The sequence below is a fragment of the Oryzias melastigma genome, linkage group LG4 (assembly GCF_002922805.2).
Source record: "Oryzias melastigma strain HK-1 linkage group LG4, ASM292280v2, whole genome shotgun sequence".
Classification (NCBI taxonomy): Eukaryota; Metazoa; Chordata; class Actinopteri; order Beloniformes; family Adrianichthyidae; genus Oryzias; species Oryzias melastigma.
The window spans coordinates 27,467,522-27,481,190 of record NC_050515.1 but is presented as its reverse complement, the minus strand read 5'-3'; the positions used below and the strand labels follow the sequence as shown (position 1 = coordinate 27,481,190).

At 44.4% G+C, this 13,669-nt stretch overlaps 3 protein-coding genes across 4 annotated transcripts in view; 1 reads left to right on the top strand and 2 right to left on the bottom strand.

The window, feature by feature from the left end:
- LOC112136844 (platelet-derived growth factor receptor beta) overlaps positions 1 to 6,770 on the bottom strand; it is a gene marked incomplete at its 3' end in the record, with an annotated part of 21,033 nt that extends 14,263 nt beyond the window's left edge. For both annotated transcript variants that reach the window (XM_024258765.2, XM_024258766.2), the window contains 1 exon segment: positions 6,504 to 6,770.
- LOC112136845 lies at positions 3,376 to 6,510 on the bottom strand. The gene is made up of 2 exons (XM_024258768.2): positions 5,666 to 6,510; positions 3,376 to 5,102 (listed from the first exon to the last, which is right to left on the bottom strand). Exons 1-2 carry the CDS (start codon positions 5,955 to 5,957, stop codon positions 3,409 to 3,411), a joined length of 1,986 nt encoding a protein of 661 aa, XP_024114536.1. The 5' UTR covers positions 5,958 to 6,510; the 3' UTR covers positions 3,376 to 3,408.
- Positions 6,771 to 10,955: 4,185 nt separating the features above from the next.
- LOC112137042 (arf-GAP with Rho-GAP domain, ANK repeat and PH domain-containing protein 1) overlaps positions 10,956 to 13,669 on the top strand; it is a 27,893-nt gene continuing 25,179 nt past the window's right edge. The window contains exons 1-3 of the mRNA XM_024259150.2: positions 10,956 to 11,226; positions 13,221 to 13,303; positions 13,387 to 13,436. Coding sequence (XP_024114918.1) covers positions 13,221 to 13,303; positions 13,387 to 13,436 — 133 coding nt within the window. The 5' untranslated portion in view covers positions 10,956 to 11,226. The remainder of the gene's footprint in view (positions 11,227 to 13,220; positions 13,304 to 13,386; positions 13,437 to 13,669) is intronic.

The window sequence follows — 13,669 nt, the reverse complement described above, 5'->3', positions numbered from 1 at the left end:
TTGGTTTCAACCAGCTTACCTGGAAAATAAACAATAAAACAATCAATAATTGCTGCGCGCTTGGTCACGTTCTGCTGACTCGCTCATCGCATAGTGACTGAGCTCCTCCTTCCGGTGTCAACTACTGATGGCCAAAATGCCAAGCGCCCTCTGCTGGTGAAACTAAGTACTAAAGAAAATACCTTTTTTAATACACAGAATGTATTCAGATATGTATAAGACTAGTTTTACTAATCGTTTATGACTTAAAATAAAATAAATGGGGGGGGGCAACTATTTTAAATGTCTGTTTTAATCCCACAGTGCCACACTCCCCCACAAAATTAAATGTCTCCTGACAATTCCACGTTCACAATCTCGGTGACATTGTTAGCACCCTTGGACAGCCCAGGGCCTCCAAAATGTTTTAGTCTCAATAACCTGAGTCTTTGTTACCTTACAGTCTCTGTGAACCAATGTCGGATGACCTAGTGTGTCATAACTCAGTACCAGCGGTTGGTGTCTCTGCCGTTGAGGTCTCCGTGTGTGCGTCTCCGTCTCAGTCTTACCTTTCTCTACGGCTGGAATGGCTATGTCCGGCTCACCACTCCCTGGCCCATCAAAGTCTGGTCCAGGGTCTTGGTTTTGCCCTGGAGCGTCCTCTTCGCTCTGTAGTGGCAAATTCTTTTCGCTCTGTGGTGGCACATCCTCTTTGCTTTGTAGTGGCATATCCTCTTCGCTCTGTAGTGGCACATCCTCTTCTTGGTGCACTGCATCCTGTTGAGGACGGAAGGGCTCCGCCAAGGGATTGAGTGGATTCCGTGTCTTTTTTTTTCCCTGGACCCGGTCTGAGGTAGTCGTCATCTGATGTGTCACCATGCTCAGGAAGATGCTGCAGTCTGGACTTCTTCTGCTTGACTGTGGGAGTATCCACTGTTGACTTGTCACAGGGTAGAAAGTCACAGGGCAACAGTAGGTTCCTGTGTACTACTCTGTCTCTTCCTTTGCCATTTTCAGGACTGATCTGGTACACTGGACTGTTTTCAGCTTTTCTCTCCTTCACTTTGTAAACTTGATCCTCCCAGTAAGACTGGATCTTCCCAGAACCCCCTCTGGGAGTGAGGTTACGAAGGAGAACTCTATCGCCAGGTTGAAGGTCTCTCCCTTTAACTCTCTTGTCATAGTGGGTCTTTCCCCGACCAGCTTCTGCTTCAGCTGTTTTTGCTGCAATTGCATAAGCTTCATGCATTCTCTTTTTCCAGCGGCCGACATAGTCATCATAATCCATGTGGGACTCCTCCTTCTTTAAATCAAACAACAAGTCAATGGGTAGGCGCGGGGCACGTCCAAAGATCAGGAAGTATGGTGCATAGCCCGTAGCTTCACTTTTCGTGCAGTTAAATGCATGAACAACTTTAGCTAGGGACTCTTTCCAGTCCTCCTTTTCTTTGTCCTCCAGGGTGCGTAACATGGACAACAGGGTGCGGTTAAATCTCTCCACCTGTCCGTTACCCTGTGGGTGGTAGGGGGTTGTGTGCGAGCCCTGGATGCCTGACAGTTCTTTTAACCTTGCCATGAGCTTGTTCTCGAACTCTTTTCCCATGTTGTGATGTAGTCTGGTGGGGAACCCGAATTTGAGTGCGAAGTCATTAAACAGCTTGTCTGCAACCATTTTGGCTGCTTTGTTCCTTGTAGCATAGGCTTGAGCAAACCTCGTAAAGTGATCCATCACAACTAATATGTACTCGTAGCAAGTTTTTGAACTTTTCCAAGTGGAGAAAGTCAATGGACACCAGCTGGAATGGGTAAGTTGTGTGGATTGCTGTCAGAGGTGCTCAAGTCTGTTTACTTGGCTTTTTCCTTTTGAGGCACTCGCATTCTTCTGTCACAAAGTGTTCCACGTCCTTGCTCATTTGGGGCCAGTAGAACCGTTCTCTAATAAGGTCCAGCGTCCTTTCCACCCCTAAGTGGCCCATATCTTGGTGAAGTTCTTTAAAAACCAGGGGACGATAGGCACTAGGGATTAGGAGTTGCTCTCGGCGTGCTGTTCTGCGGCGCAGGACACCATCTGGATCAATATGAAGCTTGGACCATTGCTTGAGCAGTCCAGCTACAGCAGGATGTTCTGACTTCACCTCGGTTCTACTAGGTCTCCTGTTCTGCAACTTGAACGAGATTAGTCTGGCCAGGACTTCATCTCCTTCCTGTGCTTTGCGGATCTTGTCTAGAGTGAAAGGCTGATTAATCTTGGTTTCTTTAACCAATTTTAAAGCACTGACCTGGATCACGCCTTGGCAAGGGTCTCTCAGTTCCACTGCCACAGACTCCATTGATGCACTTATTGCCTCTTGACTGACCTCAGCTGTGCAGCTGTTCATGTAGTCCTCGATGTTTATAGGCATTCGCGTCGCGAGAGCCCATCAGCGTCTGCATTGATCTTTCCTGGACGATAGCGTATGGTGAAGTTGTAATCAGCTAGCTCCGCGACCCATCTGTGACCTGTGGCATTGAGTTTTGCGGTAGTGAGCACATAAGTCAACGGGTTGTTATCAGTGTACACCACGAATGATGGGGCATGGTACAGATAATCCCGGAAGCGTTCACAGATGGCCCACTTCATTGCCAGGAACTCCAACTTGCCAGAATGTAGGTGGTACTTTTTCTCTGCAGGACTCAGGGTGCGGGAGCCATTTGCTATTACTCTCATCTTTCCTTCTTGTCGCTGGTACAACACGGCACCCGAGCCAACTTGTGATGCGTCACAATGCAACACAAAAGGCTGAGTGAAGTCCGGGTACCCAAGGATTGGAGGTCTTGTAAGTGCATCTATGAGTTGATCCAATACTGTCTGATGGGAGCTGGTCCACTGAACGGGCATGCGTGATGGTAAGTGGCCTTTGCTCTTCTTTACTCCCCTTTTATGTTTATCTGCTGATGAGGCAGGAGTGTCGTTCACTGGAGCTGGGGGACTAAGAAGGCTGTACAGTGGGTGGGCCACGTGAGAGAAGTTGGGGATGAAGGGCCTGTAGTAAGACAGAAAGCCAAGCATCTGACGTACCTCTCCGACAGTTGCAGGTGTCTTCTCTTTCAGAGCCCTCACTGCTGCCAACTCGGCTGGGTCCATGGTGTAGCCTTCTCCCGAAACCAGCTTTCCAAGGAACTTTACACTGCGCTTAAACAGCTCACATTTCTTCGGGGTCAACTTCACACCATGCTCCTTGTAGCGCTGGAGGACAAGACGGATGTGCTCCACGTGATCTTCAAAGCTGCTACTGTGCACAAGGTTGTCATCCAGGTACGGGAGGCAAATTGCATCTCTAAGGCCAGCCAAACAATGTTCCATGCTCCTCTGGAATTCTGCGGGTGCGGAGCTCAGACCTAAAGGAATACGTACCCATTCATAGAGCCCCCAGGGTGTGATGAAGGCAGTCAGAGGGCGGCTCTCTTCATCAAGGAAGCCCTGGTGGTACGCCTTCCCCGATCTAAAACTGAAAACCAGGAGCTCCCACCCAGCGCATCCAACATGTCCTGAATTCTGGGTATCGGGTGGCGATCCGGAATTGACTTGCGATTTAGTTCTCTAAAGTCGCAACAGAGCCGGAGACTGCCATCTTTCTTGCGAACACACACCACGGGGGAGGAGTAGGGGGACCGTGAGGGTGTGATCCAACCTTTGTTGAGTAAGTCTTGTAAATACTCTTTGACTTCTTTGTGGAGAGGCTTTGGGACGGACATGTAGGTCTTCTGCACAGGACTTGTGTCATGCAAGGTTATGTGCATCCTCAGAGAAGGCATGGATCCCACATCATCACTATCAAATGCAAAAGCCTCACATTCCTCCCGCAACATTTTCTTTACTGCTGCTTGCTGACTCTGCGTTAAGTGTTGAAGATCCACTGATGGATCCCAAGACTTTGGTCTCTTTAGGTGCTTGTCCTCCGACTGTAGTGTGTGACTTGGCTTATGTGTTCTTAACTCTGTCCTGTTCTTGATATTTTGTGTCAGTTGGTTCACTTTTGTTTTGATGTCTGCCGAATACACTGTCTTTACTGGTTCAACTTGTCCAATTATTTTACGACTGTCCAAATAAATGGAGTGGTCTGTGGTGTTTGTTACAGGGATAGACACATATGGCACTTTTCTTTTTGGGATTTGCACCAATATCTCATGGTAGATTATGCTCTCTGGTGGAGGTTCAGGCGTACTGGGTGAGAAGAGCATTTCCTGACCTTTGGCTTGGGAACCAATGTGTGCACGCATGCGGACGACTGTGACTTGGTTGGGTGGCAAGTGCACCGTTTTCCCTCCAGTACGTAAAACACCAGTCTCTGAATCTTCATTAGTGTTCTGCACGAGCTTGACTACACTGTGAGCAGTTCGTACTGTAATTTCAAAAACTTTACTCACTTTGTATGGCAGCTGTCTTCTTCCACCTTTGGTCTTTCCCTCTTTCTTGTTAACGATGGCTTCAATAACGTTGTAACCAATAATGGGGTCACTGGCCACTGCTGGATCACTTGAGACCAATATTGGTACTTGCAGCTCACTTGTGTTATACGAATCATTATCTAGTCGGAAGCAGACTTCAATCCAGCCGATGTAAGGAATGGGTGTGTCGTTGGCGGCAAACACTGTTAGTGTCTCACCCTCTAACGACATTGATCTCTGTGCTCTGCATCCGCGAGAGTAATGGCCTGCTCGTCCAGATTTGAAACAGTGCATACAGTTTTCTCCTTTCCCCTCGTCTCTGCTCTTTTTGCAGCCTTTTTCTCTTTGTGTTGGTCTCACAGGGCGGGAACTTGATTCCATAACAGACATGAACATTTGCTGCATTTCTTTACTAAGTTCCTCTATAATCTGTTGCGTGTTTGTACTTTCAGGCTTAATCTCTTTACCTTTTACTGCTTTCATGGCCACTGTGCGATGGGACTCACTGGGCTTGGCTGTGCTGTGGAAAGGTGTCAGATCTGTCTGACTTTCTGTTTGGAGCTCTTGTACCTTGGGAGTCTTGGCTGCTGTGAACCTTTTGCGTTTCTCCAGCCTCTCACTTTCCAACTTTGATGCTTCATTGACTCTCTCAATTAACTCTTCATCTGTCGTGCTCAAGTCGTTGAGAAGGGGCAGTGGCGGTTCTACACTGAATTACTCCCCGGGCGAGACCCTCCCCAGCAGTGGAGGAGAAGCAGACTCCATCATGATGTGTTTGAGCCTCAGAGATGAAGAACAGAGACTCACCTGTCAAAGTCAAAGTGCTTTTCTGACCGCTAAATAGAAGTTTAACCCACGTTTGGCGGTTGTTAATTTAGAGGTCCGCCTGTATTGACACATGGGTTATAGAATGTCATGTTATGACTGACTTAAAAATAAAACATTCTACAAAGTAGACCCCGCCCTCCTTCCTCATCCGTCCTCTTCGTTTAGGAGAGACCCGCAGCTGAACTGTCCCTCCGCCCCTCCCTCTCTCTAAACACCTGTCCGTTTCGTGCTCAGCGGACAGGGGCGCCTGCACCAGCAGAGGGCGCTAATTCGCTGATTTCAGGCTGTTTAACACATGACAGGTAGTAGAAGATCATAGCTGCGCAGATTATTATTTTCCTCCCAGCGCTGAGATGCCGCCCCCTTTGAATCGGAGCCCCGGGCAGCTGCCCGTATTGCCCGTGCCTAAAACCGCCACTGAGAAGGGGCATCAAATGATACTTAATTGCATCACTGAGCAGCCCAGTTTCAATGGAACGCAGGAGCTTACGCTGAATTGTGGCTCTGCTGTACAATTCATCCGTTTCCTCATTTGCAACTTTCCATAACAGTTTTTCTTTGAGTTCAATAGCTCGAAAAACAAAGTTTAGGGCAGTCTCTCTGGGCTCTTGGGAGATATTAATGAGCTGATGGTATATCTCAGTTGAGCTGTCTACTTTGTAGTGTCCCTTTAGAATGGTGAGCAGTTTGCTAAGGGTCAGCCCACGTTTTATCTCCAGCATGTCTCATAGGGGCAGGCCTGGACTAACAGCTCTGATTACTGCCTCTATGATTTCAGTCTCTGAGTGTCCTTTTTCCAACCCCATCTCAATTTGACGGACTAGGCTGAGGTAGGACAACTTATCCTTCTGTCCATGCTCTCCAATCTGTCCACAGATTTTGAACTCCCTCCTCAATGTTACCTCCTGCAGTGTGTTTGTGGGCTCTGATCGAGTTTTGAGTGGAGAACTGTTAGTTTTTGGTAGAGTGTCATGTACAGATATTTTCTTCAGTCCCTTCTTTGGAGCAGGCTCCTCTATTATGTGCTCTTCATCCGACTGGTACACATCTTTACTCAGTCTCTCAATGTATGCGATTGTATCTTTGTAAAACTGTTCTGCTCTTTCCGGTTCGTTTTCCTCAATCTCATCAAACACACTCTCTGCCATTTGAATGAGTGACCTCTTTGACTTGCTGTGAGGTTCTCCGCTGTCCAGGTCGGAAAATTTCAGTCACCTGCATACATCAACGAGAAGCTCTCGCTCCAGCTGCCACAAGGCTGCACTCACTTGGTCACGCAGAGGCTGCGTCGCATCCATCTCTGATAGAAGAAGGTTCGTCTCTTGGGAAGGAGGGTGGTTGGTGATGGTCTTCTTTCACTAGGACTCCCTCTTGGCTGGCTCGCCAAAATATGTTACACGGCTAAGAATGATGGGCCAACTCACTCTTGGTGCAACATATTTAATGTTTCCAACACTGGAAAATAAACAATAAAACAATCAATAATTGCTGCGCACTTGGTCACGTTCTGCTGACTCGCTCATCACGTAGTGACTGAGCTCTTACGTTTAGTTTTACATATGACATGACTACTGTGAATTAACAAATTACAAAAAAATGCATTTTACCTTCCATTAGCAAACACATGAACTTCATTAACCTTGCTATTCTGTATTTTACTGTTCCAGATCATTTTAATCGCTATCTTTACCTCTTATGAATTCCTAGTATGAACTGTATCTACTTGAGAAAACATATTTTAAACGAATTTCTTTTACACTTTTTGTTCTGTTTTCACACTCATCAAATAACAAATGTTTTACATGTTATCTCTCAGAACATTGCTCATCTTACTACCTGTTAGCTTTCATTGCATTCAAACATTCATCAGATGTGTTACCGCGGTCGCCACCGATCCACGTCCGCCATCTTAGTAACACAACGTGGTGTCTGACTCGTTCTAATAAGGTAAACAGCGCATTTTCCTCAACTTATTCTACTCTGAAAATAACTTAAAACACATTATAGCCGTCACATATCATTTGTGTGTTGGTTTCAACCAGCTTACCTGGAAAATAAACAATAAAACAATCAATAATTGCTGCGCGCTTGGTCACGTTCTGCTGACTCGCGCATCACGTAGTGACTGAGCTCCTCCTTCCGGTGTCAACTACTGACGGCCAAAATGCCAAGCGCCCTCTGCTGGTGAAACTAAGTACTAAAGAAAAGACCTTTTTTAATACACAGAATGTATTCAGATATGTATAAGACTAGTTTTACTAATCGTTTATGACTTAAAATAAAATAAATGGGGGGGGGGACTATTTTAAATGTCTGTTTTAATCACACAGTGCCACATGAGTCTCAATTAGGAGTCTTTTAGCTTGAAAAATCTTTCATTTTGAAAAATGACCGGATCCTCTCCGTTACATTTCTGTCACTTGGGTGCTAAATCAATGCAGCGGTTTAGTTTAACAAAGTAGAAGGAAAAAAACAATGTCATGCCCCAAATACGCCGAGCTTCCAGCTGTCGACCGATTCTCGCCCCCTTTTACTCGCCCACCTGTGAGTGACGTTTTATTTTACTAAGTTTGTCCTGAAGGTGTAGAAAGTGGTGTTTTAATTAAGTTTATGGGATTATTTAATAATAGTTTTAATGGTGTTTTAGGCTTTTTGCCTCCCACCTCCTTCTTCCGAGTTTTATTTGAAATGACTGTAATCATTGTATGTTTTGTAAGTTAAATGTCACTTTTGTTGGGCAGGACTTTTGTACTTAAATAAAAGCACTTTCTTAATGCTGAGAGGCATTGCAGATCGAGGCATGAATATGAAGAAGTCACAACAAATATTGTGTATTCACATGTTTCTGCATTCACGTGTTTTGTGTCCAGCAGAAGTCCATATTGAGTGTCACAGTATCGGTACAGTTTAGTGATGTGCTGAAACGCCTCACAAGGTCTCATCTACCCATCACTAGTCATCAGGTACTCGGGGCGGGCTCCAAACTGTCACCGTGCCTTGCCACCGAGGAGCACTTCGGCTACCTTCATAAGTTCACCATGGATGATAGTCAGTCCTCAGCCTCCTTTTCTTCCAGAGGATGTGTCAGAAGAATGTGTCAGCAGGACTATGGACATCACAGGCTCCTTGGGGACGGTCCCGTCCACCAGGTGGTCAGGCCCAGCGAAGGGATCCAGCGTTTTAAATATATATATGTGTACACACACATGTAACAGGATGTGTTTTTATTATTTTTGTATTCTATTTATTTCTGCACCCCGTGTGCACTGTGTATGAAAACTCAAACTAATTTGAATTCATCATGGATGCCATAATGGAAATGGAGAACTGGTGCGCTCCAGCCGCACCTGGTGACTGTAAAAAGAGCACCAGGTGCAGCAGCAAAGACATGGGACGACACACGCAGGAGGAAAGTCCAAGGGCCAGAAGGGAGAAGAGACCCAGGCGGGGGTCCCCACGTCTCCCGGAGCCACGCCGCCCTGGGAGCGTGGTGACCACCGGTCCTCCCAGACGGTACAAGCTTCTAGCCACCTGACATGATTCGCCAGATGGGTTACCGAGGACGTGCTTGGAGTCAAGGAAGGGTCAGCGGAGAGGCAGAGGGGTGTGGTTGCGACCCACCCCTCTTTGAGCTAAGTACCCCTTCCTTGTCCTTCCTGAATGAAGTTTTTTTTTTTTTTTAAATGTCTTTTTTTTAGCTGCGATGGGAGGAGTGCATGCTTTTATCCCAGGGCCTGTTTTATATTCTGTGCATGTTTTATCATTTTTACTAAAGCTTTTATTGTTTTTATTGTTTTATATTCAGGCACCTGGTTCTTTTATTTTCTGGACTCAAACTCCTCCCAATGGACAGTATGGACTCCAATCCAGGAAGGACTTTGAAAGGACTCCACCTCTGGACTGAATAAACACTGTCAACCTCCTGTATAGACCTGGTTTTGTGTCTGTGTTTTTGCCCTGCTCTCCCTGATCTCTGGACCGCGGTGGTGGAGGTGGCGACTGGCTGAAGTTGCTCATCTCGACCTTGTCGCCTACCCCACCGACCCCCCTTGATACACACATACATAAATATGTGTGGGACTAAAATGGTTTGACCAATCACACATTCGACTGTTATACCTCAATTCAACCTGTAGAGAGCAGCAGACAGATGTTTTTTCTTTTTACTATATTTTCAAGAATTAAACTATTTTATTTCAATTTGTCAAAAATTTGGCAATTGACCAACAACCAGCACTTTTAAAGCCCCATATAGAGAAGTCAACAGACAAAAACAGTTTGGTTACCCTTAAGAATGAAAGCAGAGGTTTCATTTATTCTAACATCCTCTTCCTGCTGCAGGTATGTTTCTGTCAGACAGAACCGATCAATATGATCTTCAGTTATCAATTTACTGAGTAGACCACAAGTCTGCTTCCTGTTCTCACGAGCTTAGTGGCCTTGTGGGAGAGTGTCTGCCCTGAGACTGGAAGGTTGTGAGTTGAAATCCAGACTGAATCATACCAAAGACACTAAAAATCAGACCCAGTCCCTCGTTACAGGGTTGGAACCACCAAATGGTTTAACCTGTGTCTGCAGCTCACCACTCCCCCAGGGGATGGGTCAAATGTGGAGAACAACTTTCATTCAACTAGGTGTGTGACAACTAATGGGAGAAAAAAACAATGGTGGCAGGAGACTACAACTCTGCTTCCTTTTCTTCCTGCTCATTTCAAATGTCAGAATGACAGCTGCAGCAGAAGTCCGGAGAAACAAGACTGGTTCCAGATGATTGCTGGAATGCCACATTTGAGACAAAAAAGCCACCTTGGGACCAGGATTTGTTCCCTGCAGCAAACATCCATTCTTTAAACTGAGGGAGATGACAACTAATGTTTACTGCTCAATCTGACAGTGAAACACTGCCATCTACTGGGGCAGCGCTGTCATTAACCATTTTGGGGATTTGTAGTTTCACAAACAGACCTGAAAGTTTTAGTCTTAGCTAATGGTCATGGTCATGTTGGCTGTGACTGTTCTCAGAAGTTCAGCAGGGATGAGTCTGGTTCATCTCTAAGTAGGAGACGAGCTTGGAGAACCAGGTACTGTATGATTCTCCACCCTCAGAGCACTCTCCAGTGTTTCCTTGTGCCAGTTCCAACAGGTCAGAGGTCAGGAGGAGGGGCATCTGCTGTAAAACTCAAGAACAGCCATGTGTGTGAAATGTGTGATTCTCTGTGGTGACCCCAGAAGAGAAGAGAAGAAACCAAGCACACACAAAACAAAACAAAAAATGTACACAAACATAAAAAGCAGGGACAGAAACAGATGCAAATGTAACAGCCAAAGGACAAAATGCACCCACACAAAGACAGAAAACAGAGACAAATACACACAATAATGTCACTCATTCACATGTGCAGAGAAAGCCACGCCCACATTCCTAATCTGGTCAAACCACTTATATGCACTGTAAAAAACGGAGTTTGTTTTAATCTTCTCAGTTTAAAGTTTTTATTTTTAAGATTAACAGCCTTTAATTTTCCATCATGAACTTCAGGTTGTCACTGAAGACCTATGAGGAGGACATAATTGAAATTAATTCATTATTTGGAGCTGATTAGTCCTTAAATATTTTATAAGTAAGCTAATTTATCTCACAAAGTTTCTGGATATTGGATTTTTTTATAGAATAACCTAAAACCTCATTGGTCCACAGTTTCCAGGTGTGGAGGTCTGGATCAGGACTTTACCTGGTCTGGGAATCACAATGTAAAGAAAGAGAAACCAAGACCAGCTCCACCGACAGTTTTTATGAGTGCAGCGCTGAAGCGACGCCCCGCCTGAGAAGAACAAACACAGGTGGATACAGAGTGACAGGAGACACAGGTGAGCTGACATATGAACAGGTAAACAGGACTAATCAACCACTCTGCAGTACAGGATAACACACACAGGAAGGAGACGGGTGACTTTTCTCAGGCGGTTCTGGCCCAGAGGACATCAGCAAAGGTAAGACTGCAGTTGTTCTGCTTCTGCTGGTCCTGTGGGTGTCGTTCCTTTGATCCCATTCATCTAAAAACGACAAACAACATCAGAGTAAACTGATTCTGCTGCGTGACTGAATGACTAGCTAAGCTTTGACTTTAGACTGATCTGAATCAGGATTTGGAACAGGGACAGAACCCAGATACCAGGACCAGAAATCCTGTCAACATCATGTGTGAAACTATCAACACAAGCTTGACAGGGCTGAACATTCAGACCACAGGGCTCTGTGTTTGGTCCAAACGTGCTTCCGTTAGACAACCTTCTCAGGCAGCACAACATACAGTTCTATAGTTATGCTGATGACACTCGGACATACTCGTCTATCAAACCAGGAAACGTCTCCAAGTTTACAAGATGTCAGGCTTGTCTTAAAGACTTAATGACTTAGATGGTTCATTTCAAATGTCTTTGGTTACAGAGATTAACTCTGTAACACTAGAATCAGACTGGATGACATTTATTCGGTCTCTACTGTTACTAGGAGGAATCTGTTTTAATGAAGACCTAACTTTAAAAATCAAGGTTCTATTTTGTTCTTCTTATATCTCTAATATATCTCAGATCAGGAACGTCCTGACTCTGAATGACGCACAGAAATGAGTTGTTTGAAGATTAGTCTGTTACAACATTTTACTGTTAGACTTTTTTTAATATCTTTGAAAACCTTCAGATGCTGCAGCCAGAGTTTCAATAAAAACTGGGAAAAAATACGATTTTCAGCAGTTTTATGTTTTCTTCATTGATGTGTGTTAAAAACAAAATATTTCGTATTCTTCTACCGTCATCCAAATACAAAAAAGTCTCGTCTCATCTCAGAAATCTCATAGTTTGATTTGATCATAATCTGGATCAAGTTCAGGGTCAGAGGAACCAGGATCCTGATTTACTCTCTACACTAAACTAAGTTTGTTCAAAAGAAGTTGATAAGTTTACTTGGTATATTTCAAAAACAGGAAATGACTTTTGTGGTATTTTTGTGGTACTGCAGAAAAAGGGTCATAAACACATAATAACCATTTCCATTTGTTCTCAAGAGGAACTTTGGTTTTTAGATGAAAATATTTAATGCTCAGAAACACACCGTCCTTCTTGGTAAACATGGAATTGATGTTTGATGTGTGATTAATCCTTCTGTTTACTGAAATCATGAAATAATGTTTTATGAGATCAATCAATAACCAACAAGCACTTCACTTTTCTACTTCTTATCTCTTTATTAAATCAAATGTGACATAAGTGTGTTTTGTTTCGTTTGTTTTCTATTTTCTAATCAATACATTTCATTATTTCTGTAATGAGTTTATATGCTTAAAAGAAATCAATCAATTAATCAATTGTTGAGATGATTTGTACTTTACAATCGGACTAAAAACCAGAGAATCTGGACTTAAATCAGAATTGGAATCTGGATAAGAATTGTGATCTGGGTTACAATCATGATCTGGATCAGAGTATGAGTTTGGATTACATTGATGCTTAATCAGAGTTTGGATCAGAATTAGCATTAGGGTCCTCACTTGGGGAGGGTGAAAGGTGGGTTGGGTTTTTACTGTGTGTGTTTTGGGGTTTTAAATGTAAAGCGCTTCCAGTTGAGTGAAGTATGAGAAGAGCTTTTTATAAATAAAGTTTGATTTGATTTGATTCAACAGGAGGGATGATCTAGTCAGGGTCTGGATCAGAATTTGGGTCTGAGATAGGATTTTTAGGGGAATTCTGGTTTTGGATCAGTGGATGGGAATCATTCACTGGATCAGAATCATATTTTGGAATACAGTTGTGCTCTGGATAAGAACCAGGGTCTGGATCAGAGCGTATATGGAGATCAGAGTCATGTTCTGGAACCACAGGAAGAATGTTCAGGACCAGGTCAGAGATCAGGTCCGGGGTTTGGGGTTCATGTGTGTTTCAGTCAGATGTGTTGACCACTGACTCAATGATCTGCACCCACTCTGCAGATGACTTCTCCATTTGCCCCGGTTCCAAAGCCTCGTGCCCGCTTGACGAGGGGCAGTCAGAGCTCCATCTCCTCTCTGGATAGGTAAGCTCACCTCTAAATCTCTGTACTGCCTCTGAGAGTCCAAACTCTAGAGATGTGAGATCCAACAAAGCTGTGTGTTCCAGATACTCCAGCTCTGAAAGCATGGCTCCAGATGGACTTCACCTGAACACAGGTACACTCTCATGAACTCCCTCACACTGTCACACAATGATGTATCAGCTCACCTGACTGCAGGTAATGCCATGAATTAAGGATGACATCATCAGTGGTTCCATGAGCTGTTGAAGGCTCCAGAGAAGCTCATCCACAAACATTGTTCTGTAGAGACTCAAGGACATTCATCAATCAATCAATCAAACTTTATTTATATAGCACTTTTCATATAAAAATAACACAAAGTGCTTT